This window comes from Lipomyces doorenjongii, assembly GCF_038497915.1.
Source record: "Lipomyces doorenjongii strain NRRL Y-27504 unplaced genomic scaffold V1508scaffold_1, whole genome shotgun sequence".
NCBI lineage: Eukaryota > Fungi > Ascomycota > Lipomycetes > Lipomycetales > Lipomycetaceae > Lipomyces > Lipomyces doorenjongii.
This window is the reverse complement of record NW_027118068.1, coordinates 124,776-150,645: the sequence shown is the minus strand read 5'-3', so window position 1 is coordinate 150,645 and position 25,870 is coordinate 124,776. Positions and strand designations below refer to the sequence as shown.

The 25,870-nt window shown below is 46.9% G+C and overlaps 11 protein-coding genes across 11 annotated transcripts; 5 read left to right on the top strand and 6 right to left on the bottom strand.

Annotated features, from left to right (window-relative positions):
- Nucleotides 1-331: 331 nt before the first annotated feature.
- Nucleotides 332-2,478, bottom strand: V1508DRAFT_394212 (P-loop containing nucleoside triphosphate hydrolase protein; the record flags this gene model as incomplete). The annotated part of the gene is made up of 3 exons (XM_066937991.1): nucleotides 332-389; nucleotides 442-2,318; nucleotides 2,392-2,478. 3 exons carry the CDS (start codon nucleotides 2,476-2,478, stop codon nucleotides 332-334), a joined length of 2,022 nt encoding a protein of 673 aa, XP_066798963.1.
- A 169-nt stretch (nucleotides 2,479-2,647) lies between these two features.
- Nucleotides 2,648-3,429, top strand: V1508DRAFT_378592 (uncharacterized protein). The gene has a single exon (XM_066937629.1). The coding sequence runs from the start codon at nucleotides 2,778-2,780 to the stop codon at nucleotides 3,354-3,356; it is 579 nt and encodes a 192-aa protein (XP_066798962.1). The 5' UTR covers nucleotides 2,648-2,777; the 3' UTR covers nucleotides 3,357-3,429.
- Nucleotides 3,430-3,573: 144 nt separating this feature from the next.
- On the bottom strand, nucleotides 3,574-6,266 carry V1508DRAFT_394210 (uncharacterized protein; the record flags this gene model as incomplete). The annotated part of the gene is made up of 5 exons (XM_066937990.1): nucleotides 3,574-5,704; nucleotides 5,768-5,865; nucleotides 5,918-6,028; nucleotides 6,087-6,103; nucleotides 6,167-6,266. 5 exons carry the CDS (start codon nucleotides 6,264-6,266, stop codon nucleotides 3,574-3,576), a joined length of 2,457 nt encoding a protein of 818 aa, XP_066798961.1.
- A 210-nt stretch (nucleotides 6,267-6,476) lies between these two features.
- V1508DRAFT_407471 (Mnd1 family-domain-containing protein) lies at nucleotides 6,477-7,796 on the top strand. The gene is made up of 4 exons (XM_066938871.1): nucleotides 6,477-6,863; nucleotides 6,924-7,268; nucleotides 7,323-7,482; nucleotides 7,541-7,796. Exons 1-4 carry the CDS (start codon nucleotides 6,753-6,755, stop codon nucleotides 7,642-7,644), a joined length of 720 nt encoding a protein of 239 aa, XP_066798960.1. The 5' UTR covers nucleotides 6,477-6,752; the 3' UTR covers nucleotides 7,645-7,796.
- A 1,551-nt stretch (nucleotides 7,797-9,347) lies between these two features.
- On the bottom strand, nucleotides 9,348-10,944 carry V1508DRAFT_3418 (uncharacterized protein). The gene is made up of 4 exons (XM_066936668.1): nucleotides 10,763-10,944; nucleotides 10,591-10,709; nucleotides 9,852-10,541; nucleotides 9,348-9,797 (listed from the first exon to the last, which is right to left on the bottom strand). Exons 1-4 carry the CDS (start codon nucleotides 10,816-10,818, stop codon nucleotides 9,526-9,528), a joined length of 1,137 nt encoding a protein of 378 aa, XP_066798959.1. The 5' UTR covers nucleotides 10,819-10,944; the 3' UTR covers nucleotides 9,348-9,525.
- Nucleotides 10,945-12,803: 1,859 nt separating this feature from the next.
- V1508DRAFT_378581 (uncharacterized protein) lies at nucleotides 12,804-14,643 on the bottom strand. Its single transcript, XM_066937628.1, has 3 exons — nucleotides 13,668-14,643; nucleotides 13,078-13,613; nucleotides 12,804-13,017 (listed from the first exon to the last, which is right to left on the bottom strand). Exons 1-2 carry the CDS (start codon nucleotides 14,294-14,296, stop codon nucleotides 13,082-13,084), a joined length of 1,161 nt encoding a protein of 386 aa, XP_066798958.1. The 5' UTR covers nucleotides 14,297-14,643; the 3' UTR covers nucleotides 12,804-13,017; nucleotides 13,078-13,081.
- Nucleotides 14,644-16,158, bottom strand: V1508DRAFT_407459 (CobW/HypB/UreG, nucleotide-binding domain-containing protein). Its single transcript, XM_066938870.1, has 5 exons — nucleotides 16,037-16,158; nucleotides 15,916-15,974; nucleotides 15,840-15,866; nucleotides 15,718-15,786; nucleotides 14,644-15,660 (listed from the first exon to the last, which is right to left on the bottom strand). The coding sequence occupies exons 2-5, from the start codon at nucleotides 15,959-15,961 to the stop codon at nucleotides 14,717-14,719; spliced, it is 1,086 nt and encodes a 361-aa protein (XP_066798957.1). The 5' UTR covers nucleotides 15,962-15,974; nucleotides 16,037-16,158; the 3' UTR covers nucleotides 14,644-14,716.
- A 90-nt stretch (nucleotides 16,159-16,248) lies between these two features.
- Nucleotides 16,249-18,994, top strand: V1508DRAFT_407454 (transcription initiation factor TFIID subunit A-domain-containing protein; the record flags this gene model as incomplete). Its single annotated transcript, XM_066938869.1, has 2 exons — nucleotides 16,249-16,568; nucleotides 16,655-18,994. Exon 2 carries the CDS (start codon nucleotides 16,718-16,720, stop codon nucleotides 18,989-18,991), a length of 2,274 nt encoding a protein of 757 aa, XP_066798956.1. The 5' UTR covers nucleotides 16,249-16,568; nucleotides 16,655-16,717.
- A 1,389-nt stretch (nucleotides 18,995-20,383) lies between these two features.
- Nucleotides 20,384-21,486, bottom strand: V1508DRAFT_407447 (magnesium-dependent phosphatase-1). The gene is made up of 6 exons (XM_066938868.1): nucleotides 21,316-21,486; nucleotides 21,247-21,248; nucleotides 21,131-21,198; nucleotides 20,968-21,071; nucleotides 20,822-20,905; nucleotides 20,384-20,761 (listed from the first exon to the last, which is right to left on the bottom strand). The coding sequence occupies exons 1-6, from the start codon at nucleotides 21,377-21,379 to the stop codon at nucleotides 20,544-20,546; spliced, it is 540 nt and encodes a 179-aa protein (XP_066798955.1). The 5' UTR covers nucleotides 21,380-21,486; the 3' UTR covers nucleotides 20,384-20,543.
- On the top strand, nucleotides 21,472-24,790 carry V1508DRAFT_407446 (uncharacterized protein). Its single transcript, XM_066938867.1, has 3 exons — nucleotides 21,472-21,562; nucleotides 21,660-21,832; nucleotides 21,881-24,790. The coding sequence occupies exon 3, from the start codon at nucleotides 21,970-21,972 to the stop codon at nucleotides 24,448-24,450; it is 2,481 nt and encodes an 826-aa protein (XP_066798954.1). The 5' UTR covers nucleotides 21,472-21,562; nucleotides 21,660-21,832; nucleotides 21,881-21,969; the 3' UTR covers nucleotides 24,451-24,790.
- V1508DRAFT_407444 (uncharacterized protein) lies at nucleotides 24,791-25,868 on the top strand. The gene is made up of 2 exons (XM_066938866.1): nucleotides 24,791-25,169; nucleotides 25,219-25,868. Exons 1-2 carry the CDS (start codon nucleotides 24,888-24,890, stop codon nucleotides 25,711-25,713), a joined length of 777 nt encoding a protein of 258 aa, XP_066798953.1. The 5' UTR covers nucleotides 24,791-24,887; the 3' UTR covers nucleotides 25,714-25,868.
- Nucleotides 25,869-25,870: the final 2 nt, after the last annotated feature.

Sequence of the window (25,870 nt, the reverse complement as noted above, 5' to 3'; positions counted from 1 at the left end):
ACACCTCCCAAGAACAATCGGACATAACGAAACTTCGTCTGTGCGAGAAATTTCTATCCAGAATGTCGAGATAGGAAGTTGTCATGTGGGTTGCTTTAGCAAGGCAATATGACATGGCATCTATAGGAAATTGAAGACGCATGCATCAAACCTTGCATAGGTATTAAATCACAGACCTATGCAGGAATTTCCGCTTCGGCGAAAGGATACTAATTTGCAATATTAAATGCACCTATGTAATTAACGCTATAAAACTCCCAATATCCTAGTTACCCCACTTCCAGCTGTAATATACAAATGTAATCGCAATCAAATATACATGGCAGAGTAATCACTGGATGTTCTGCATCGTTTTTCGTGCAGCAAATTTCGCTTGGGCTGCTTCATGTCTATAACGGAGTTAATAATTTTACAAATTGAAAGTCATAGGGACATAAATACCTTCTCAGCTCATCTGGAACTTTACTTAGAGGACTCTTGGAGAGCATCTGCTTCAAGTCATAGAACGTATCCTGATCGTCGTTAGACAAAAATGTCATCGCAACGCCCGATTTACCGGCACGACCAGTCCGACCGATACGATGAGTATAGTCCTCAATGTTCTTCGCCATGTTGAAATTCAAAACTAGACTAACGTCCGGAACGTCAATACCACGGCCAGCCAAATCTGTCGCCACCAGAGCATCGGCTTCACCATCACGGAGCTGCTTTAGGGCGGCTTCTCGCTGGTCTTGTGACTTGCCACCGTGCAATATGACAGCTTTCCATCCAATTCTGTTCAGCTCACGCGCGACCATATCGCAGTTCTTCTTGATATTGACGAAGACAATAACAGGTGTCTGAAATTCACCGGAGTTTAAAATCTCAGCCATGCGGCGCTTTCTTTTTTCCTCAGTTGTGACAAATTCGACTCTTTGTTCAACAGTGCCAACAGCCTGACCGGCGCTTCCAATGATAACGGTTGCAGGGCGCCGCAAATATTGTCTCGCTATTCGCTCAATAGCAGGAGGCATGGTAGCAGTATACATCATTGTCTGCCGATATCTGTCCTTTCCTCCAAGATAGGTCGACATTAACCGCGCGTTTTCGGCGTCGTCATTGTCTGGCTTAGTGTTCGTAACCGGCAGTGCCTCTAGGATCTTATTGACTTGCTCTTCAAATCCAAGGTCGATCATTCTATCAGCTTCATCCATGATGACATAGCAGCACTGGCTAAGAACCAAAACTCGTCGCTCGATGCAGTCCACCAAGCGACCTGGAGTGGCGATAACGATCTCAGCGCCTTCCTGTAATGCAAAAGACTGCTCAGAAATAGTATGACCACCGACTATGGACACACAACGGAAACCAAGTCTGTTACAAAATTTCCGTGTCTCCGTCTCGATCTGTTGGGCCAGCTCTCTTGTAGGCGCTAAGATGATAGCGTAGGGACCATCAGATTTCGTGACTTCGTTCAGAACTGGCATCTCAATGATATATGATAGTAGGGGCAAGACGAAACTTGCAGTTTTACCGCTACCTGTCTCGGCAACACCGATAACGTCACGGCAGGAGAGTGCAACGGGAATAGCTGCTCTTTGAATTGCTGAGGGTTCTTTGTACCCCACCTCTTCAACAGCGCGCAAGATTTCGGGTGGTAATCCAGACTCTCCCCATGATCGCATAGGATTTGGTACCGATCCACCTTTTGTAGAAATACTGAAATCTTCCTTAAAAATTCGCCAATCACGTTCTTTCATTTTGTCAAGTGGCTTCTCGCTCCAATGCATGCTGTCCCAATCCGTATCTTTCTTCTTACGCGGTATGTCTTGCAATTCTAGAGCGCGTTTTTTCTTCTCCTCAGCCTCGCCTGTGTTCTTTAATCCAAGTGACGCGGACACTTCGCCACGGTAAATCGGGTTGTAGTCTGACGACGTATCATCCTCCGTCTTCCAGTCAAATGTGAACTTTCGGTCGGAAGCAGTCCTCCGCCGTTTTTGTCGTCGTACTTCGGCAATACCCATATACCTCTCTCTCAATAACTTCGTTTCGGGATCCAAATTTTCCGTTTCTGAAGGCGGACTTGGATCCTTCGCTGCATTACTACTCGATCCTTTAGAGCTCCGAGAATAATCTCCCTTCTGCTGTTGCATACTTCGCGGGGCAGACGGGATCGGTGTATTACTAGTCGACGAAGTTCCATTAGTTGTAATACGGTTCGTGCTCGTGGTACCGTTAAACGTGCCGTTTTGTTGATGTTGCTGCTGCTTGGCTTCTCTTTGTTCAGCAAGTTTCTCTAACGCAATACGTTCTCTATCTTTCTTCGATAAAAACTTTGGCTATAGAAGCGAATTTGTCAATATTTGTAGGCGAAGCAGAAGCCGGAAAAAATTGATAAATAGGGATGAATACCTTCGCCAAAGCCGCCTCTTCGTCTTTCTTTTTCTGAATTATTTCGTCAGCGGACATTGGCCCACGTCGAGCTACCTGCGACACCATATTTCTCAGTAAGTATGAATATAATATACGATGAATCAGGTCAGACAAGCTCGGCTGACAATCTCGCGATCTAAATTTGAGTGGAGGTTGGAAGCCGCGAAAAGTTTCCAATAATTCATGCGGTAAAGTCAGGTGACCCAGTTCCCAATGATTTCGTTGACCGTTCATCAAGAAATTTTCAAACCAAAACTTACACAAGATCACTCGTATTTAAAGTGTAATACTCGGTTCTAAATGTTAAGTCAACGATAATACACGTTGCATTCAGCAAGTCCTTCTAAACGCGACCAACATATAACATGGCCCCGCACTTCCGGAATCATTACCAAGCACTGTCTCTTCCACATCCACCACATAATCCAGAACTAGATATAGCGACTATTCGGAAGGCCTATCACGCTGCATTACTGCGATACCATCCTGATAAACTGCGAGATGTTGGTAATGACATCTTCACAGTCGCTATAGATGAGATATTACAAGCATATGCGACCCTCTCGTCACCTGTAAGAAGGCAGAAATATGACGCCGAATTGCTTGACCTTGGCGAAGAAGACAACCGAGCCACGAGAATACATGCACAAGCAGAAGGTGTCGATTTGGATGAGTTTGATGAAGGTAATTTATGTGTCGCTCATATGCTAGATGGCGACGAAGAGTCAGATATATGTCAAGGGCAGACAACTGATAATTGCTTGATCCAGCATGTGTGGTATCGCGGATGTAGATGCTGCAAGAAATATGCATATGTTTTGTCTGAAGCTATGCTAGAAGACGCGGTGAATGATATAGATGCGGCGGAAGACGATGGGGAAGTGTTGGTGCAATGCCTTCGGTGCAGTACCTGGATTCGTGTTTTGTTTACCGCTGTAAATTAGCATCTCATTTAATATGTCTGGCGTTAAGTGGTGCTTTATCGTTTATACAGAAATAAGTACATTATTTATCGTACTTGTTATAAAACAAATCATACGACCTAGGACGAAACACAGCACGGTACAAATACTGCAAAATGCCAAGAGTATGTCGCCAAAAGTACTATCAACATCCCCACCCAATAACCAATGACCTTCAACGTTATTCCGCTTATACTCTTCACCACCTTCTAGCATTGCTCCCTCCGGTCCATGCGCTCAGCTGACCAAATGCATCTGGACTAACCCTACCGGAGTTAAAATCATCAAACCTCAGTGTCTGTTCACGCTGAACTGGAATATCGCGAGATTGCTCCTGAGGTTGCGTGGGTGGTTGCTGCTTATCCAGGAACGGATTGCGATGGCCGGGCTTAAGAGCGCGAGTGTCCTCTTGAGGTTTAGCCGCACCGTTTACCTGCGTGCTGCTCGTATCACCAAGCATATGATTATCAGCTGGAGCTGGCGGGACGCCACCTACCGGAAGTGCAACAGGGGAGGAATAATAGTCGGGATGAGAGTAGAGTGACAAGATAGTAGATTTATCAACCTTGGGACCATATCCAGTTTGCATCGGCTGCTGCAAAGCAAATGGTTGTTGCTGTAACTGTGTTAGCTGTGGCATATGCTGAGGTGGCAGAGGTTGTTGTTGAGAAAGCGACGTGGGAAGTGGATGTTGCCGAGTGTCACTACTCGATGTATGGTAAAACCCTATCTGTTGTGGTTGCTGGGGCACTAGCTGTTGCGGTTGAGATTGTTGGAGTGCCGCCCCTTCGGTGAGAGGCGGTTGTAGAGGCGGGAACGAGATATTGTATTGTGGCATTTGTGGGTAGCCAGTAGCCTGTGGCCTTTGGAAGCCGGTAGGTTGCGAAAACAGTGGGTTAGCAACCGCAGGCTGTTGCTGTTGCTGTTGCTGCTGTGCAGGTAAGAATTGGACCTGCGACGGCTGCTGCTGCGATGGATGCTGCCCGAAGAGAGGATTCGACGAGTGAGTCTGCGCAGATACAGCCTGGCTTGACTGTAGTGACATATTTTGGAACGCGGATGTTAAGGAAGCAGGTGGTTGTTGTTGTTGTTGTTGTTGTTGTTGTTGTTGTTGTTGTTGTTGTTGTTGTTGTTGTTGTTGTTGTTGTTGTTGAGAGCTAGGCTCGTGATTGTCTGCGAGACCTACAAGTAGGTCCGCCGACTGATAAGCACCCGAAGACTGTTGCGGCTTCTGAGGAAACGATTGCGTTTCCAGAAACTGCGAATTAGTTGCCGTCGGGATAACACCATTCTGCGTACTTGATGGTTGTGGCGAGAAAAGGGAGCTGTCATACTGCTGCGGCTGTTGCGACCGTATCTGGCGTTGCTGATACGAAAAACCCGCGGCGGGGTTACTTAATGTAGCATCCAACCCATTGGTGGGTTGTAGTGCCGGATTATAACCAGTTGTTTGAGCTGCGAGCTGATGGGACTGTTTATCACCCGCTCCGAAGGATGGAAATTGTCGGCTGGCGGCCGAAGCCTGGTTAAATGGTTGCGGTGCACCAGTGACCATAGGACTTTGGAACCAAGGAGGAGGATGTGCTGGCGGTTGGAAATTTTGAGGTACACCCGTAGGCTGTGGAGGAAGCCTCTGCTGTTGACTCTGCTCTGGAGCACCAGTCGGCTGCGCAAATTGTGGAGGTGGACCAGTCGGTGGTTGGAATTGCTGAATAGGAAACACGCCTATCGCATTCCCGAACTGATCATACACCGTTTGACTTGGGCCAAACGGAGCTCCGGTGTATTGAGCCTGCTGAGGATTCGCCGCACCAGTAACGTTTCTGCTTGGAGCTTGCGATGTCTCACTCGACGAGGGTCCCGAATTACTTGGTCTCGCCGGTAATGCAGGCCGTTTTTCAGACCCATCTCCGTTTGTCAAATATTCGATGGCGGTAAGAAGGTCACCGTTAGATTTAGTCAAAGCCTCGAGATTTCGCTTCCGATCGCTGAAACCCATCTCCAAGAGTTTGTAGATTTTGTCCTCATATTCATAATCGTCGTCATACTCATAAGTCTTTTTCACTGTATTCCGTCGATCATTCATATGATAAACGTCATCGTTTCTGTTCCTTCTGCTACGCCTTGATTCGTAAGATTCCACATGATTGTCTCCATCGGACTGGTCCTTCTTGCTTCTTCTGAACCATCTCGAGGAGGAGGACGACGGGCCAGACCGGCTTGATGAACTGTACTCATTGTCATATGCGGCTGGCTCTTGTGCGAAACCTTCCATATCTCGTCTGAATTTTCCTCTTTCGTACTTATCCCGAATGTACCGCTCGACAACACTGGAAGCCAGACAGTCAGCATGCCGCCTCCACGACGAAGAACATGAGTCATCTCAAATATACCTATCGTCATCACCATCATACGTGCCCAGATAACGACTTCTCTCATTATTTGTGTCCCAAATCGAATTCGCTTTCTTGTTTCCCATTTCTTTCATGGCCTGCCGCAACAGAAGTCAGCAATCGAAGTTTTACCTTGAACAACAAACATACGTAGATCTGCTCCGTGGTCCAGGTATCTACACTAAGGCTTTTAACCTTGGAGATATGAGTTCCCATCTTTCGATGGATTCCCGCGCATCGAATGCACAAGAAAACGCCGAGCTACGAGATGTCACGCTGTTAATGTTATATCCAAAGACCATTGATTCCATCAACATACATTCCAGCTCGCCCATCCTGTCCATTTATTAGCGACCTGATCACAACGTCTACGCATCGCCGAATAGTATTAAAACATACCTGGATTCCGGGCACCGCAGTCCGCGCAGCGGCGATTCTCGGGAAGCTCATACAGTTCCCGGAGTAGCGCCTCGTTCTTGACTTGTTGGCGTTTCGACATATTATATGTACCTTAATTGAAGGATTGACTGTTTCCGTGACAACTGAAATATTATGGAAGTCTGGGCGATGAAGGAGCGGCGGCATAGGACAGGTTGCAGCAGCGGTCATCGAGAAGCCTCGATTTTCAGGAGGCATCGCCTTGTTCCCGAGGCGGGTAATGGGAAATCGCTCGATCAGGGGTTAGTGACTTAAGTAGTCTGCAATACAAGGTTATTATTACCTTCTTGTGTGTCGTCCTGACTGAAAATCTAATAATTACGATCTGAATTATTCGCAGTGATTCCTGGTGACCATGGCCGGCCACTGGCCGCCACTATCAAACAAGAAATGGGGGGAATATGGCTGCTAACCAGATAGAGCTGCATGTATCAAATGGAATCAACATTAGGGAAATTATCTCGGTGACTAGCATCGTGGCTATAAACCTCCGGTCGTTGTGACGTTACACAAAGCCTCCACGACTTCGTGTAACACGCCAATACACATGATTAGAAGTTCTCTTGTTCAGTTTGTTCGTCAGACACGTACTCCACAATTCACGCCTGATGCGACCGATCCGAACCGATCCGAGCCGATCCGATTTTATGTGAAAATGGTAAATATCACTTCGGATATCAAATCATATAGCAGCGTAACTAATTGATATATGAATTAGTCTCGGAAGGGAATGTCCGCCGCCGAAAAGGCGACGCGTCTCCTCGCATTTTTCCATGACTCCCTCTCATTCTTCGCAATAAAAGATATCGAACGGCAAGGCGCGAAAGCAACGGGAATTAACTCTATGCAAATCAAGGATATTTTGCAGGGCCTTATCGACGACGGACTGGTGCGATGCGAAAAGATTGGTTCTGGTAATTATTACTGGAGTTTCCCGTCCGATGCCAGTCGTAGCCGTATACTCAAATTAGAGAGTATGCGGAAGAAGGTAGAAGCTGCGAACGAGAATGTTGCACTGTTGGAGGAGAAGTTGCAGCTTGAAAGTGCCGCGAGGGAGAAAACTGTACTAGGTCCTTGCTGAAGAATTGTTGGACGTATTGGCTAAATTAGTTAATAGGAGGAGAGAGAAGCGCTGCTAAAGGATGTCGACGCCAAGCAATCAAATCTATCCGCATTGAATGCTGCTATATCGAAGTATAGTGATTGTGATCCAGAGTTGCTGGAAACCCAACAGCATGCTCTCACCAAGGCAAAAGAAGCTGTTAACAGATGGACAGGTAAACCTTTTGCATCTGTATACGAACAGAAAAGGAGAGCTGATATTAATTTATATAGATAACATATTTTCTGTGATAGGGTACTTCCGTGAACAAGGGACCGACGTACAGATGGTATATAAAGAATTTGGTATTCCAGATGATCTTGACTCGCTCTCCTAGGCGAGCTCAGTACTCCTCTTCTGACTGCTAATGAGGTGGTAATGTTGACAGCAGATTCCATTTATACAGAAATAGAATCCTCATGTAATTCATAAACTATTGCTAAACTCTTACTAATACACTCAAGATCGTTGGATTCAAGAAAGAAGGAGGGTACGATGATCTTTTCACCATCGTAATCACTTACGCCAATAAATGCCTAATAAGCGAGCGCGCTTTAATAAGCATGACTGAGATTGAACATTAATGAACATACATGAGTCGAGTCGCAATTTCACACATGGAATACTGATGAGTCGTCATGTTACCACGCTGTAACGATGAAGTCTCACCACGCGCCAATGAACGACACATACACTAAGACCCGCCGGCCATCAGCCCCTCAGCCATACACAAGACTCAGAGACTACCTTCAATGCCGACAGTAAGTGAAACATAATTCCAGAATCGGACCGGAATACTAAAGGAACTTGAACTCTATTCGCTCGTTCAGTTGAAATATACCAATAATTTTGGGGTCTCAATATCAATACGCTCTCTCGAGATTCGGTGAATTTAATGTTAGTTAACCTTTAAGCGTTAACTAGTTTTGGGTATCGACGTACAGAACATGAATTGATGATTTCACTCTTCCATGTTTGCCCACCTTCTGGAACTCCCTCGGGAATGATTAGCCTCTTTACCCTCAGCAAACGCCGCCATGCGATGCCAAGATCCTGGTTACGACGTGGATCATAGTTCGATCCATCGGCATCTGTATTCGGATGAGGCTACTGCTTTCAATGACGTCATTAGCCCACATCATCGATCTAGTCTCCATTCTCGAATTGCTGTATATCTTCTTGCTATTTCCCGTTTCTAGCATGATATGGGATACCTGTAGCCTAAGCAATTGGGCTACAATCTATACTCGCCGGGGTTCAATGTTTTCGTGTATATGATGCTACTCTGGTAGTCACGTCCACGAATGTAGCGTCCATGTGCAAGACGAATAGGGGCAGTCTCTCGATCCGCACTCTCAAAACGCATATCTTTATCGGTCAAAGCGCACTTTGCACGTCAAATACAGTCAAAACAAAGTGTCGCACATGGGAAGAGGGTGGAGCGCGTATACATGCATGCTGGCCGTGATTACCGACAACTTTCGGTTCTTGTCCAACCAAAGAGTCGTATTAACAAATAACCATCGTACCAAGCCCATGGAATCTCTATGCCGTCATGGTGTCCTGGCCATCCATTACCGAGTTAGCGGGACAATGTAAACAGGCAGCCTTAGGCTTGAGTACTGACGAAATTTTTCCAGTCATCCATCCTACCCTGCAAGCATGCTTCCAGCTCCATAGCAATCTGTAAATGGTATCAGAGCATAATTCCAGCCTGAGCCGGATAAATTTGTGCATAACTGGCACATCCGGCATATTCTGTGCCTCACAGTGCTGTTGATGAGATACCCGTGGAAAGGATGGCAAGCCGCATATCAGGCAAACGAAACGCAGCAAAAACAAGCAAATTGTATACGATCGCATTTATATTACTACGTTGCTCAAGTATGATTTCGCCGACTTTTGGTCGCAACGAGTTGAATAGTTTTGAAAAATTATAGTCGTAAAGACGAGGACTGAAATTACTTGAGACAACTCTACACATCTGTTTAGTCCAGGTTGCGTAGGATGTATAAGATTATAAATAGACCCTAACAAGGAAGAAAACCTCAAATAATCCGCTACTAACACATATTTGGAAAAAAAATTCATGAGCCCACGGTATTTAAAACAATGTATCGATATATTTACAAAAACGCCGATTTCCGAAAGACGCGCTTTTGTTGCTTCATTTCACGAATGGAAATTGATCCGATTTCTTTATACACTTTTGTAGCCGCTACTTTGACGAACGGCTAGTGCGACGACGGGACTCTCCCGATCGTGCACCGGAAGTAGATATCTGACCTCCTCTCCGTCTGTTTGGCGAGGACGTTGCAGACGTTGGAAATCGTCGTCTTCTGCTGGATGACCCCTCGGAAGTGTCGGAATCATTTTCAAAGTCATTGTCATCAGCGGAATCAATTCGACCACCTCGAGCATGAGTCCGAATGTGCTGGGCAAGATTATCGGAGCGAGAGAAGCTCTTGGAACATTCTTCGCATTTGAAGGCTGTCGTAGTACGTTAGTGTAAGATTTTCGTAATAGTAGCATTGAACACCGTACGTTTCTCGCGAGTGTGTAGACTTCGGAAATGACGCTTTAGATGCTCATGCCTTCTAAATCGTCTATTGCAGTGGGCGCAAACAAAAGCCTTGCTGGGATCCTCGATCAGACTTGGCTTTCGGCCCCGTCTCTGGACGTAGTCTCTCACGATTACACCATTGTCCTCAGTGAAGGATGTGACCATTGGTGTGGTACTGGGCATCGTGGGAATCTCAGGAACCGAAGGGGAGCCGCAGAAGTTGGATGACATTCGACCAACGGACACGGGAGACGGCGCGGGAGAAATGAGAGATGACGATAAGCTACTGTCGCACATCAGGATATTGTCACTGATGACGGAGCGTGGAGAGACAGAGATGATGTCCAGTGCCTCATCCTCAGAATCTGTACTGTCGCTACCGCTAGATGCCAGTCGCGGAAGATCAAAGTCGTTGAAAAATGTTCTATCATAGTGGCATGTGCCATAAATGCTCTCATCTGGAACGGATACTGGAGTAAGCAAGTCGTCGTGGCTACGTTTAAGCGAATCTGAGCCAGCAAATATTCGCATGTATGGTGCCATCAGAGGATAGGAATGCATCTCAATCGACTTGGGATCGCAGAATGTTATAATAGAGGGTGCGACCGAGGACGAGCGGAAAGAGCCAGAGTAAGGCTCGTCGTGTGGAGAAGGCGGAGGATAGTACACTTCTTACAGGTCAATATCAATGCACGATACAAATCAGTGGCCGTTACATACCACTGCTAATGAAGTCATCAGCAGAAGTTATTGGCGAGGAGTCGTAGCATCTGAGTGGTAGAGAGTAGACTTGTGAAGGGACCACAACAGGTTGGTGGCTATGGGATGGCCGTCCAAGACTATTATTTCTAGTTAGCATGACCACCTTGCACAAAATGAATGAGTGGCGTACCTTTGAGGCTCATAAGAGACGGCTGAATATTCCGAAACCATAGGAACAGTTTGCATCGCGAAGGTGGAAAATACAGTGCAAGGTAAAGAGTGCGATCAAACAATGTAAAGAACGTGCGACAGGCAAAGTAAAGAACGGATCGAGACTGATCAAGTGGTATAGATAAATCGTGAGATAGCGTTTGCAGTCGGTCGGACGGAGTCCAGTGGTCAGTGAATGGTAACACAGGAGAGAGAGAGGGTGTGGAGGAGGATATATATATATAAATTGCCTGAGATCGACAGCAAGAACAAGCGGAGCACGTCACGATCAGGGTGCGTAAAAGCGACAGAGTACAAAAAAAAACTGATTGGCTACGTCGGCGACCGAGGCGCACAAACAAGAGACGGGATGCAGAGAAGAATTGAACAGGGTACGTTTACTGTGACCTGGGCCATACAGAGACGGCCGAGCAGGAGAGCGGTAAACGGGAAAACTAGATACCGAGACAACGTCCGACTTGAATGAAGAGCACGTGGAAGCCACGATGCAGCACAACCCCTGCCTTTGTTGAAGCAGAACAATCGTGATGGATGAGCAGTGAGAATTCGTGAAGGGCCGGTGGGGAAGCCGGGGAGACATTATCCTCGGCGTAGGTGTCTCGCTTGTACCCCGGATATTGTGGAGATGGAAACACCGGCTAGACATATCTCGCCAGCCTCAAACCAGTCGTCGTGAGCCGCAAGCACTGCCATCGCAATAACAATGCTAACACTGGCCGCGTGCGCGACTTCAATTACGATTGTTCTACAGAGACCGACCGCGCGATATCAATGACCACCCGGTCGCAGGTCGGCTGCTCTCACAACCATTGCACAGGTAGAATGTAAACGGCCGACGCGAATCTGCCGGAGCCGAGTAATTAACACCTAGCATAGGCAATATAGAAGAACATTAATCAAAACATATTCTCCAGTTAGTAAGCTACATTGGCGCACGGCATAGCAACCCGAACTTCCGTTCTCTGCATTATATGTGGTTATTTCTTGCCGTAAGCGGGAACGGTCCATTCAGGCGTCTGTCCCGGCAATAGCCACAGTTCCGTGGAGTATATCACGCGGATGTATGGACGTAATTTAGCCCATGTAACGTGCAGTCATCGGACTAGGATGTCATCAGCCTGTCATTCGTCAACGGCTCGGTACCAAAAGTAGAAATAGCGAAGTCCCGTCAGTAAATGTATAGTTTGGGGCTGCCGCGTCTGAATTGCTACGTGACCCAGTAACCACCCAAGAGGCAATTGGCCCACATGGTCCAAATCCACTTATACTGGCGCTGATTCGACACGACTTCTAGAAGCCAAAAGCAATGTATCTATTCCGACGAGGATATGTTTCACGCGCCACAACTCGACAGTTAGGTGGTGTTGTGTTCTTGTCTGCCGGATGCCTCTGATTTTCAATTAATTGAATACTGGGTGCGAAGATATTGGTATCTGTCAATTGTATGCGTGCATTGACATATCCACTTAACATATGGATATGGATATGGATATCCGAGAGCAGCGCAGTGTGGAGACAGGTGCCATGTGTGCGAGTTTTGGCATATATTCGAAGTAGGTACTTCGACCTCACCAGCGCTTTCGCAGCTGCTCTTCTCTTATCGGGACCCGAAGACGTCACTATGTCTGTAGTGCAAGCGCGGCACGCTTAATTACCACGTGGCCACTTTAGCGGTCTGGAATCATCATACCCAATGACCTGTCTCGTATCACACCGCAGTCCCGTTGTCTGCTGCTCCGACTGTTCTGTTTCTGACGCACTCGCGTTCTATTCATCGTCCCGATAATCGGCCACTTGGGGCCGAGACAGCCGTTGGTTTCGTCTCTAACCACGAGATTGATGCGTGGCTTTTTATGCCAGCTCTATCATCCTCTGTCGTTCACATCTTCGGCTCGCAGCGATGTATCTGGACACTGGACATCAGAGACGCTCGATGAACAGCTTGCGCCCGGTCTTGATCCAAAGCGTGCAGCTCTCTGGAGAGCGCTAACAAAGGAGAGTGGCATTCATACTCTATATATTGCATGCGATTATCATATTTACATTTATTCGTTCAACTTCGTACAAATATACATGTGCCCGACTGGTCGCCTACTTCTGCGTCCTTTATCTCCATTCTTGCGACACTAGTAAATTAAATATTGTACAAGACTAAATCCTTCTTCTCTGCGGTCCTCAATATTACACAAATGTACCATGTTTATGTAGTCCGTCCTGACAACCTATAGTTAGAACCACCGGTAAGAAACATTTGCTCATAAAGCGCATACACACCTTTCTACCGTGGCGTCCACGCCCGGGACCCAGCCCATCCACGCACAGTCAGCAGGTCCGACACCACCAAGATTGCCCCGGTCGCAGGAACCGGCAATAGCAACAACGTGCGATCAAAGCTTCGCTTCAACGAATGCGCACTAGCCCGCCCTGGCTGCTGCGGCGGCTCCTCGAACTCGCCATGCACAATCAACATAATCCCTGCATCGTCCGGCGCACGCAACCCACGTGCTGTCCATGCTTCGATCGCGAATTTCTCCGGCGCAGACAAGTCGTGTTTCGATGGCGGAATTTTATGCAAAAGTTGTGAAATCTGTTCCTGTCCGAGAGCGAGCCGATTCTGGCGAGTATTGCTCGTCGTAACGCGTGTCAAATTTCGCGAGATTGGAATGTAGCTGCTCCAATTCTGTATGCCTTGGTTGTCTCGGGCAGTAAGATCTCTTGGGACGCCAGTATTTAGCGACAACGAGAAGAGCGACAAATTATCATATAGCGGCATCAGTTGTGATCGATCACTGTCGTATACCTGGAAGAATCTGAGCCGTTTGTTAGTCGAGCAATTCCTGTTAGAATCTCCCTGGCGGACATACTTTCCAAGAAAATCCATCGCTATATTCTGAATCTCCGATGTCTCGAAAAATCCTGCCTTTGTGCTGACGGGAAGTTTCTTTATATTGGCCGCGAATGAGTTCACAGCTGGACTTGATCCACGGATCTTGAACTCCGGCACATTGATACCCTCAATAACCTGACCATCAAGCATCTTCAATGAAGGAAACCGTCTCAATAACTCAGCTCTATAATTATTAAGCCCCGTAATCGGATTCCCTGTCAACACCAATTCTCTCAACTCCCTAAACTTATGTCGCCACGGATCCAAATGTCTCCACTGCGAAATCTCATTATTCGCCAACGAAAGATTTTTCAAGTGCGGGAACGTGGCCGCTAATGTCGTCACGGCCGTTAGATCTGATATGTTATTCCCCGCCAAGTTAACACTCTCAACATTCTTCAAATCCATGCTCGCGACTTTCATCATAGCAGGAAACATTTTTGAGCGCGTGCTGTCTTGTGATAATAGGCCGTTGGATAAAAGATACGGGTCGCCGTACAAGTTCTGAAGATCAAGGAGCTGGACTTGAGGGTTGTACCTATTCATTAGAAAATTCCGCAGCACGGCAATCGTGCCTTGAGTGCCATTACTCGGATCTGTCTGCATCTTGTACCAATCCTTTCTTTCTCGGATTTATTATATATGGACTTTGATCCAGTAGCATCGACAGGGTGAAGATTGTGACCAAATCGTGGTGCCGCCCGACACCCAATATCATTTGCCCCAGGGATTCAATTCTCAAACAGTCGATTCTAGTCGAGCCACAGTGACTGCGACGATACAGATCTGCTTGATTTGGCGGTTAATGCAGAAGCAAATCAAACTTCTCGACCATGGTCATTTTTTAGTCGCGTTCGGTGTAAGGGTTTGACGGCATCAAATCGAAATACCAAACCCTTAATAGAACCCTCCATCTCCAGCTGAGTAGCACAAGCTTCCAACAAACATATACAATTTTGAAGCTACGATTGTCCCCGAAGATTATATTGTAGCTCTATCGAACATTATATTAGGCGTCTATCATTATTATAACTCCACTTTAACCCCATCCCCCAAAATTCCGCCGCTCAAGCGTTTTCTAAAACGTCGTCCGTCGCCTCGCCCGACCATAACAGTGCCAATTCCAGCAAGATAATCATCTAATAATGCTGGAGCTGCTTCTTCTGATATCAAAGTAAACTCGTATCTGCCAAATGCCCAATTCAATATATAGGTGCGGGGCTCGGAACTATCTGACTTTGACGCAGTGGGCAAGGCGCTCCCTGGGAGTCGAAGAACGAATTTCATGCGATAAATTTCATCCTTGGGTGCAATCTCGATATAATTGAAAAATGACGTCAACTCTTTACCATCCAGGTTTTTCTTCGGGAACTTCACTGTCAAAGTCTCGATTTCGGAAACATGCTCGTCGCTGTTATGACTATGTCCCGCATGATCATGGCTGTTCTGGTGTCTCGGCGCCTCCAACAATGTCAGGCCAAGCTTACTATCAATCCCAAGAATCGCTTCTAATGAAATACTACCATTATTACTTTTAATCTTCGGGGTGTCGGTGTTCAAGTCATTAACTCTATCCCACACAATGTCAAACTGTCTCTCCGATACATTCTCCCATTTGTTGAACACGATCAAGTCCGTGTACTGAGCCTGCAGCGAAGCAGTCTTCGACGTATCTGCATAACCTGTAAAATTCTCAACATCAATAACGTTGATGACCCCGTCAAGTCGGATACCTTGTCCCGACGCTTGTCCACTGAATTCCCTGGCGAGATCACGCAGTTGGATTGAAATAGTCGCTGGAAACGCGCTGCCCGAGGTCTCGATCAGAATTCGGTCTGGATGGTACTTCTCCTGGAGTTCGATGATTGCTGCGCGCATTTGCCCGGTCAGAACGCAACAAAGGCAGCCGTTCAACATCTCCGTGACGCCAGCGAGATTGCCATTATTCTGCGTCGCCAAAGCAGAGTCGACTAAACCACAGAGTTAGCATTCCGGTCTAATATAGGTCCATAAATTGTGAGCCGCACTTTTTATGTCGCCATATTCATTCTTTAAAATTGCAACTTTATAGTCCTTTGGAAGCTGTTTCAGGAGAGCTAATTGAGCTACTGTCAGTTGTCGTATGAAATTAAAGTAGAGACCCCCATACAGATTAGAAGAGTAGTCTTTCCAGCACCTACTACTGTTAGAGATTGCATTAGTTTATCCGGCGTTAGGCAACTTACCCAAAAATCCAGTAAATACGGTTACTGGTGTGGGTTCGACAGTCATATTCTCGAGGAGGCTAGAACCAAAAGTTAATAGCTGCAACCACACTTACGAACATTGCTTATAAGCTATTATCACCTTGAATACTAAAGTATCTAATATTTAATCAAAAGCCTCCGATTAGTATCCACGTCAATAGACCATCGTCCAGGATTATTTGTTGTAGAATGGTTTTGAGCTTGCCGCCCTCTCCCGTGCAGTAGTCGGTGGCACGACACCTACAAAACCCATCAACAAGCATTAACCTCTCGGAGGGTTAGGGCCGTATTTTAACGTTCAATACATGCCAACTTCGATCGGCATAGTCTTGTCTGTCTTACTCCACGAACAAACCGACACAGTCGCCCATCTTATCCAAGAAATCGCCGGTAAAATATTGGGGCCGAATGAGCTGTGGGAGAAGGGCCCAATAAGTGGGATTTGACCGCGATTAGACCTTTTTTTGCACGGGACCAACAAGAAGACTTACAGTTGCGCACAAACTTGCCATCTGCAGGACGATCCCCACAGCTGCTTTATTTAATCTTTGGTATCGCTTTTTATTGCCGAAGATAATAATTTGTGATTGTTGAGAGTTTAAGAATTGGGTTTGCTACTGGATTAGTGCTAGGTATGTGATTTCTGTTGGTAATATCACAGTTGGAAAGACCGTCACTCGCGCAAGAATATGAAACGCCAGACTAACCGTAGTATTAGAAGAGATCGCAAGACTTCACTCGTATAAATCCGGTCAATTGGTACAGTTTCGGGTGATTCAAAATGTCTGCCCAACAGCAGCAAGGAATGAAAGATGGTCCGCAGTCGTCTCCGCAGCAGCAACAAGATACGCCGACTTTACATCAGCAATTGCCGTTCCAAGCACAGCATAGCCGAGGACAGCCAAATATGATTTCCCAAATCGGCGGAGCGGGTCGTGGCATACCGATTCCGCGGCAGGGCGGCAACGTTACTCAAATGCAAGAGCCATTTGCCAAATTATCGCAGCAGTATCAGCTGGAAATGCAACAGGCTCGGTCGTTTGGCATGGATACGGCCGAGGGCAAGCAGGCAATGGCGAGGGCCGCGAAAATAAAGGAATACGCGAAGCGATTACAAGCTAGCAGTCAGCAGTATATGGCTCAGAATTCACAGCAGGCGCAGGCTCACGCTGCCCAGTTGACCACACAACAACAGCAGCAGCTAGCTGCGGCCATGCAGCGGACGCCGGTTATACAACAGCCGCGACTACCGCAACAAGGCCAAGCTAGTACGCCAATGACTCCGCAACAGAGCCAGCAAAGTCTACCGCCAAGCGCCGCTGCGATGGCGGCAGCCCGTACTCCTCAACAACAACAGCAATTGAAGGCCGCACAGGCAGCCCAGTTTGCAAATATGTCTCCCGCCCAGCAGCATTCTGTTCGCATGAATCACTTCAACCATGTAAATAAGTACGTGCAGCAATCTCAGGCGCAGATTAATGCACACGAAAAATATATGAACGAGAATCCTGGTATCAGTCCTGAAGAACGGGCGAAAGTGCAACAGTATGTTCGTGAGTTGACAGTAAAACGCGAGCAATACGTGCTGATGGCGAAAAGTCTGGCGCAGCAGATCCGGCTAAGTGGCCCTCAAGCTCAGATGGATCAACAACAACCGCAACAGCAACCGTCTCAGCAAGCTCAACTGGCTCAGATTCAGAAAACTGCGATTCAGGGCAGTCAAGGACAGCCGCTTACGGCCGCTAACTTGATGAGCCAACTGGCTGCTGTGCAGCAAAACAATTCACCAATGACACAAAGTCAGATGCAGCATTCGTTGTCGCAACAACCTGCTGGAAGCAAACAAATGCAAATGCAAGCCTCAATCGCGCAGCGAGCGCAACAACAAGCGCAGATTCAGGCTCAGGCTATGCAGAATTCCCAGAAAGCATTCCCTATCCAGCAAGGTAACCTAGCGCGGCCTCCTGGCGTCGTCAACCCACCGCAATCCCTTACACAGGCTCAGCAGCAAGCTTTTCAGCAGCAACAACTCCTTCAACAGCAGCAGAATCAACATGCTGCGCTTCAATCTGCTCAACAGCAGCGCATGCAACCAGCAGTTTCGCCTCAGAACTCAATGCAATCACCAGTGTCAGCACAGCCGGGACTTACAGGCGCGCAGAGGGCCCAAGCAATCCGAGTGGGCGCTACGACAAACTCCAATCTAAGTCCGAGACTGCAACCAACAGCTCTTGGTGGAATCCCGACTGCTGCTGCTACCGCCACCGCTTCGGCAGCGGCTAGAACCGGGTCACCTGCTATTGCTCAAGGATCGCCTATGGCGCGCCAGGCAACAGCAGCACAGCAGCGGCTCCAACAGCAACAGACTCCGGCTCAACAGCAAGCTATCCAAGCAGCAGTAGGGCAGACGTCACAGATACCGCAAACTCCTACTGGGCCATCTGCTCGCCCGGTTCTTACTCAGCAACCGATAATGAACAGTCAAAATATCTTCAACCCTTCAGCTAGTGTCATTAACCAAATGCCGATTCCCACAACACTTTCTATCAAACAACCTACCCCGGCCACAGTCAAACCTGCTCGTCCTTCTCTTTCTGGTGGACATGCCGCAAACTCTCCGATCATGACGAGCCCCGCGGTCATGAAACCACCTTCATTTGAGCTTAATGGCGGCGTGGCGCGCGTCTTGTCGAAGCGCAAGCTAAGTGAGCTGGTCAAGGACATGATCGGGACCAGCAGCAGCATCAACGGTGTCCCACTGCTAGGCGACGAGCGGGATACTAACATTGATGGTGACGTGGAAGAGCTATTGTTGGATCTAGCTGACGAATTTGTGACGTCGGTTGCGTCCTTCAGTTGTCGACTTGCGAAGCATAGAAAGTCTAATACCCTTGATGTCAAAGATGTGCAGTTGCATTTGGAACGCAATTGGAATATTAGAATTCCTGGTTACAATGCGGATGAGATTCGATCGGTCAGGAGATGGAATCCGACGCAGAGCTATTTGCAGAAGCTGAGCGGTGTGAATACAAGCAGGGCGATTTCTGGAAAATAAACAATACGAGTTATGGCCATAATGATATGTTCATAGGTCGCAATAGTATCATATAGTGAAGTTATAGTCACGATATCGAGCAGTGTTGTATGAGTTAACAGTGTTGTGCCATCGATATATTGGTTCCTTGGTTTTGCAGCGTTCTTACTATTTCTGATGGACAAATGTTGGGTACAATGTATGTGTTATTTGCAATGGAAATTTAACAATGATTTTCACCCTTCGGGGCATGCAGTTTACTCATAATTCGTATGATGAGAGAGTATCCATATGGTCGTGACTGCCTTCAAAATTGACATATGCAAAACGACTGCACTTCACCTAGTCCATGACGCCTTCGGCACGCGATATCTGACTCGATTCCGTTGTACATTGCATATCAGTAATCTCTGCAGGCGCGTTCTTCCATCCACTGAATTCCTTTGGAATCATTATAACTGTCAGATGCATCGTAGCGCGATCTAGCTAACACCAATAGCAAACGAAAATATTGATGTCGCTGGTCCAACATTTTTGCCGACGTCGTTACTTCAAAAACTGAGAATCTGTCAACTCACATGTAGGGTGAAGCGAAACATACAAGGTCTTAACTTGCGGCCCGCGTTAGGTTTGGATCAATGAGGAGACAGTTTGAGCTGTTTGGGTGTAAGGAGAACTGTGAGAACGGTGATTCCCAGGTACAAGAGGATCCATGCAGACCTCGGCGACATTTCTGTATCCTCGGATGCTCAAAGTCTCAAAGAAATCAAGTCAGATATAGTTCTTTACGTGGTTATTGCGATAGATTGTTTACTGGCTTGTCAGGACGGCTACGAAGGGCAGTTTGCAGCTGAGCTGTCTATACTCACAATTAAGCAATATTGGAAGTTCGTTGAAGGGCCTGCTGGATAGTGTAGTATCACAGCTGAGATCGACTAATAATCACATAGTGAGTAATGAAGTGAAGCTTATCCAGCTGTTGCTTCCAAATGAGGAGGGACGGATAGGTATGCATCCTTTTTTTCAATGTTAAGACTATTGCGCAAATCAGCCACAAGCTGCACTGGAGACCATACATCCCGACATGACCGATGCCGATATAGAGGGAGTGATGTCTATGACGTTGCGAAAGTAACACAGAAATAAGGAAGATTAAATGTCCAAAGAAGCGGGCCTAAAAATCGCACAAACGAGGTGTCGTGGCGAAGAATAGATAAAGATGGATTGAAGACTTATATCAAACCGTTGACTTAAACCTGTTAACGGATCTTCGATTAGTTCGATAGTAAATTCAGCAGAGTGCTCCTCTATGCCCGTCATTATTCTAAAACGTTTCTATAAGTTAAACATCATGGATATTCGGTATTTCAAGATATCCAGATCGATCGCTGCGGGTTAGGGTACAATCAATCCCGCTCTACTCAATCGTGTTTCTGCTCCTACAATAAAATATCTCAAATAATAATAAACTCTATTCATAAATCTCTGACGCTATGCTCTACCGCATTTTGTCTATATGCGAATAATTCTACCGTTGCTTTAGAAGCTGCAATCAATGCTTTGAAGCCACACTCTACTTCGAAGAAGATTTCCGATGTTTCTTATGATCTCTCCATTCTTCAATGGCTTGGTGATAAAGATTCCACGTTACGCCTTCAGTAACAAACATAAACTTGACTCCCAATCGATGCTCTACTTCCTTATTCCGAGTCTCATCATCAAAAAAGAGCATGTCATGGTATTCTATCCCTGTCTGCTTCTGGATGAAGTTAAAGTGTGTTATTTTTGAGCCTGCACAGATCATTAAGATGTGAATTATCCCAAGTTTATCTTCTCCACGATTTTGCATACCTGGGTAGATTTCTAAGACGTCAAAATGATCAATTGCCCGCGTGCCGCCGACATGCAGCAAGCTTAGCATTTTCTTCGCGACATCTGGCACTGTTAGCATGGTAGAGTATATATCTCACGTGCCAGAATGTGTAATTTAAACCCACCGGGAGCGCAAGTTCTACTTGCTGCCGCGACTTTGATTCCATTCTGCTTGAGATGCGCTAATATCTCAGGCACGTCTTTGTAGAACGCCATTTGCGACCCATACCTGTAATGCCGGGGTCAGAATTTCAAAACTTGGCCGCGCATATCAACAGACCTATCTACCTATCCTCAATCGCATTCTCGCTTTTGCTGCGAGAGACAGGCGGTGATATATGAGTATCACACCAGCACTAAATTCGTCAGGATCGCAGACGCCGATATTACTTCGATGAATATACCGCTGTTATCAGGTTAGAGAATTATGCCAACACAGACAGAGATAATTACATATTCGGACAGATACGTACGCCACAGTGTATAGTCTAAGTCGAAGACCACAATTTTAGGAAATGACGTGTCGGATTTGGTCATTAGTTCTTTGATGGTGTTGTACAGCTAGGTAGTTCCAAGGATGCTGGAATATCAGAAAGTACTCAAATAGTATAACTAATACGTTCAACAACCTTGAGACACCTATCCGAAGAAAGACGTGATGACACAGTTTGCACGTCGACTGGTATATAATTCTACACTTGAGCTAGAATCACACCACCCCTGGTTCACAAATTAGTAAGTTGTGATCTGCCAGTGCGGCGCAGAACCTAAAAAAAGGCCAAACTGAAGGTGAACAAGCTCCTCAACATAGACCTACCCAGTAGTCCGAGTCCAGCCCCCAGCTCTCCCACTCTCAACACCTTCTGCTCTGGTGTCTCAGTTGCACCATTCGGTTGGTAGCAATAGCTGCGTGAACACAATAGTGTACGAGGTCGATAGAGATATATATATATCTCATCTCAGAAGTGATAATAGCAAAACCTCATTGTTGTACGTTCAGAAGTCTAATATAGTGGTGGCCTGCTGACCAGATCATAGTCCATTCGGAATCTCACGGTTTTGTACCGCACAGCATTGTCGAGTGCACTGCGCCATCCCTGCAATAGTTGCCAAGTATTGACTGTGAAATGCCACCGTTCAAGCTACTTCGTTCAAAGAAGGCAAAGGCGTCTCATCGGGATCCAAACCAACAGTCGCCTGACCCAGATGCTTCACGTTCTCTGCAGCCGACTGTCGCTCAAGTGATCTATAGTGATCCTGAAGATGAAGACGGTGGAAATCAATCGCGAAGAAGTAGTTCCTACTCCTTTCGTGATCCACGGACTATTCCGCGTGGTGGCCTGATTAGTTTGATCCCATCCACTCTTCCTGACGACGATATCAAGGACCACCTGAATGACAACTTGCCACCTGGTCACGTCCGTCGCAGGTCGAATGTCACATTTTCAGACTCGGACTATCACGATGATGGGTCTATGTCACAGGGGAGGAAGGCCGAAGAGCTTGCCGCGAAGCTGGACAACGTTAATACCAGACAAGGCGCACAAAGACGCACTGCAATGGCGACATATCGGACTGCTTCGTACAAGGAATATGAGCAGTGTGCAGTTGTGGTTGATAGCAGCTACAGAATGTCAACAAGTTCGCCCGGTGCACGCTCTGATATTCAGGCGATTTCGGAAGACGAAGAGTTATTTGGCCAACACATCGATGCTCTCAATGCCACGGATGTTACTGCATCGCGAGACACACAAGAAGTGATATATCCGTTTAAGCGCGATGAGTCAATATCTCCCCTTAATGTCGACGATATTAACCCTACGCGGCAGTCAACGCCCTCTTCGAATGAGGAGAATCCGTTGCCTCAGAAGGCACGTAATGTTGGAAAGAGCATTTCGATTATATCTGAGGCGATTGCAACTACTGGCAGCGATACTGGTTTGCCGTCAGTTGTAGCGCCAATAGTCCTGTCAGTAGAACATCATCCGGGAGACTCTCCTCCGCCTTCCAAATCTCACAAAGGAGCATACGTGCACTATCCCGCACCGATTCCGGCTCGAATCAGACTGCCGCCGCTTTTGAAGAAAAAGAGCAGTCCATCGGAAACTTCATCGCCCGCCACATCGAAAACGCATGCTATCGCATCATCGTTCTCTTTCCCAATGACTGCACCAATGGAAAACCCGGAGGAGCCTGATATGGGACGTCCTGAAGACGAACACAGCGATTCGGATGAGTCGACAGTACCAGTAACTCCCGGATATATGACAAAATTCCAGAGCCCACATCAAGCTCTGGAGTCGATGTTGAGTGAATGGGATAAGGAGCCGACTTCCATGATTCAGCCGTTCACACCTCAGGAAGAGCTTCCCGCAACGGATGGACCGCGCTCTTTGATCCAGGAGCTGGAAGAGCGAAAAACGCAGCAAAAGTCTCGTCAGCGAAATGCTGCTGCTGTCAACTCTGCGAGTTTACTGCAATTGGATGACGTGATTCGAAAAGGCCAGGAAAAAAGGCGAACGATCGTCAGCAGCCACGGACTAGTGGGCACTGCGCAAGTTAAGAGTGATGAGGATGAAGTTCCTTTGGGTGCCATCTATTCGAAGGATCCAGAGAGCCAGTGGGGTGAACCGACGAGAGTTTCTGAGAGTCTTCGATATAGTCACAGCCCTTCAAATAGTCTTGTTCAGCATCAAGCGATTGTGCACAATCGGCGTACATCTTCGTCATCAATTCGCCAGAGATCAATTGATGATCGCCAACTCAGTAATTCTTCAGCACACTTCGTACCGGCTTCACAAAAGAGACGAGAACCATGGCAATCTAATCATACCAGTGGAGCATCTCAAGGTGCGATCCTGTCTGAAGATCCGAATTCGCTGAACACAATTCGCGAAAGAGATATGTCAATGCCGAATCTGCATTACCAGCCAGATGGGCCTGCTTCCACGAATTTGCTGCCTGCGCACTCGTTATACAGCCTACCAACTCGGGAGATGTCAGTCCCTAATTTTGACCAGCACTCGCAGTCGTACCAGAAATATCCACTGCAGGCGACCAATGTGACGCACCATCCACAGCATCAGGAGCAATATGCCGCCCCACAGCAGTATTCGCCACAGTATCAACGGCCGCCATATCCTGCTCAGTCACCTTCACACGATATGGGAACTGGATATTTCCGAGAATCCATCTATGCTTCTGCGGAATTTCCAATGAAAGATTCTGGAACAGGAAGGCAATCTTCGCTCTTGAACAGCGAGGAAGCACTTTATAGACGGTTAAGGGAACGCGAATCAGTCATGATGGGGTATCCCCCCGAGCAGCCTGGACCTCGACCAGTTTCGATGATGACGAGGGAAGGATATGAGCTATTGCAATTGAAGCAGTATTATCGGCAGCAGCAGCAGCAGCAGCAGCATTACAACCAGCCGCCTGGGTTGCCCCCTCAGGGACAGGCATACATCAGACCCGCTATCCAGCTATCGAATTCGAGACCTAATATTCCAGCTGCCTTGGCGGGAAGCCCAATGGCAGAAACAAGCGACTCCAAGAAGAGGGAAGTCGTTGAGCGATGGCGAAGAAGTGTGTATACTGGCGGCGCCTGAGCAAATAGCAGAAAAGGGGCATATATATGTGAGTAGGCGGATATTGTAATGACGGAATCTGAGCATTCATGAGACCAAGGGTGGTAAATTTTGGGTATCGCATTGTTGTGGGCATATATGTTAATATTTGGATGTTGCAATAGTTTGTCATAAATTGTCTTTTAGTGGTATCGCTCAGTTATGAACGTAGGGACAGGAAGTGTACTTAATTGCAGTATAACGCATGGTTTGGCATAAGATTTCCACATTTCAAGCGTGCGTCTAGTAGGGAAAACGTTGTGGGTTAGGGGCCCCAACATCAATTGGGATGGCTGAATTCATATAACTTTAGTGCGGGTGGCAATTTGGTATAACTAGCGACAGGTTTCGACAAATTCTACATTATTTAACTGTTACCATTCATTCATCCATATTTTTTTATTTACAGCATCAGAATCATGGCGGAACGAAAGATCATAAACAAATATTTCCCACCGAATTTCGATCCATCCAAGATCACTAGGAAGAAGCGGTCATCCGGCGACAAAGATGTACAGAAGTTACAAACAGTACGTCTCATGACACCATTTTCGATGAAATGTACGAGTTGCGGAGAGTATATCTACAAAGGCAAAAAATTCAATGCCAGAAAGGAGAATACGGGCGAGAAATATCTCGGAATATCGATTCTGCGGTTTCATATCCGGTGCACGAGATGCGCCGCTGAGATAACGTTTAAGGTACGTTTTGATTGACCGCCTAAACGAATGTATGCTAAGACGGGTGCAGACGGATCCTAAAAATTCTGATTACGTCTCAGAACGAGGGGCAGTGCGAAACTTCGAGCCATGGCGAGATCCAGAGAATAAAGAAGAGACCGAAGAAGAGCGGCTTGACCGGTTAGAAAAAGAGGAAGAAGAAAACGCTATGGCCGAATTAGAAGCCAAGGTGGTCGATGCTAAGCGCCAGATGGAAATGGATGATACAGTCGACGAGCTACGGACGCGAAATGCGCTTAACGAACACGTTGACCCAGAGTCCGTCCTCGATAAGGCCCGGAGAGACCAGGAAGAAGAGATGGACAGGCAGGAGCAGGAGGATGCGGAAGTGATTAGAAAAGCGTTTGCAAATCATCCGAGGAAGTTCGCAGGATCAGTGAAACCCAGGCAGATCTCCAAGCCGATTGAAGCTCTTAACTCCGCCAATCCGCTAGGTATTTTGAGGAAGCGAAAGGACATAAGATCATCGCTCGGAATCGTCGTGAAGAAATCAAAGACAACATAGAGTTACTTAGGTACTATCATAGCAAGTACAGCGTTTGGTCCATTAGCAAGTGACACGCGGCTCCTTACGAACAAGTTATAATTTAAATATACAGCATAAATAGTCATACAGGAACCACTATTGTTACAGAAAATAACACGAACAACCCATAATCCTA

Bases quoted from the DNA above. Each gene is read 5' to 3' on its own strand.
- V1508DRAFT_378592 (XM_066937629.1), top strand. From the start codon at position 2,778: ATGGCCCCGCACTTCCGGAATCATTACCAAGCACTGTCTCTTCCACAT.
- V1508DRAFT_407471 (XM_066938871.1), top strand. From the start codon at position 6,753: ATGATTAGAAGTTCTCTTGTTCAGTTTGTTCGTCAGACACGTACTCCA. The intron at 6,864-6,923 runs GTAAATATCACT...TATATGAATTAG, and splicing joins TCCGATTTTATGTGAAAATG to TCTCGGAAGGGAATGTCCGC. The intron at 7,269-7,322 runs GTACTAGGTCCT...ATTAGTTAATAG, and splicing joins GTGCCGCGAGGGAGAAAACT to GAGGAGAGAGAAGCGCTGCT.
- V1508DRAFT_3418 (XM_066936668.1), bottom strand. From the start codon at position 10,818: ATGCAAACTGTTCCTATGGTTTCGGAATATTCAGCCGTCTCTTATGAG. The intron at 10,542-10,590 runs GTATGTAACGGC...TTGACCTGTAAG, and splicing joins TGATGACTTCATTAGCAGTG to AAGTGTACTATCCTCCGCCT. The intron at 9,798-9,851 runs GTACGGTGTTCA...GTACTACGACAG, and splicing joins TCTACACACTCGCGAGAAAC to CCTTCAAATGCGAAGAATGT.
- V1508DRAFT_378581 (XM_066937628.1), bottom strand. From the start codon at position 14,296: ATGCAGACAGATCCGAGTAATGGCACTCAAGGCACGATTGCCGTGCTG. The intron at 13,614-13,667 runs GTATGTCCGCCA...CAAACGGCTCAG, and splicing joins GCGATGGATTTTCTTGGAAA to ATTCTTCCAGGTATACGACA.
- V1508DRAFT_407459 (XM_066938870.1), bottom strand. From the start codon at position 15,961: ATGACTGTCGAACCCACACCAGTAACCGTATTTACTGGATTTTTGG. The intron at 15,787-15,839 runs GTATGGGGGTCT...TAGCTCAATTAG, and splicing joins AAAGACTACTCTTCTAATCT to CTCTCCTGAAACAGCTTCCA. The intron at 15,661-15,717 runs GTGCGGCTCACA...TCTGTGGTTTAG, and splicing joins TGAATATGGCGACATAAAAA to TCGACTCTGCTTTGGCGACG.
- V1508DRAFT_407447 (XM_066938868.1), bottom strand. From the start codon at position 21,379: ATGACCAAATCCGACACGTCATTTCCTAAAATTGTGGTCTTCGACTTA. The intron at 20,906-20,967 runs GTGGGTTTAAAT...TAACAGTGCCAG, and splicing joins AAGTAGAACTTGCGCTCCCG to ATGTCGCGAAGAAAATGCTA. The intron at 20,762-20,821 runs GTATGCAAAATC...TGATCTGTGCAG, and splicing joins CGTCTTAGAAATCTACCCAG to GCTCAAAAATAACACACTTT.
- V1508DRAFT_407446 (XM_066938867.1), top strand. From the start codon at position 21,970: ATGCCACCGTTCAAGCTACTTCGTTCAAAGAAGGCAAAGGCGTCTCAT.
- V1508DRAFT_407444 (XM_066938866.1), top strand. From the start codon at position 24,888: ATGGCGGAACGAAAGATCATAAACAAATATTTCCCACCGAATTTCGAT. The intron at 25,170-25,218 runs GTACGTTTTGAT...AGACGGGTGCAG, and splicing joins CCGCTGAGATAACGTTTAAG to ACGGATCCTAAAAATTCTGA.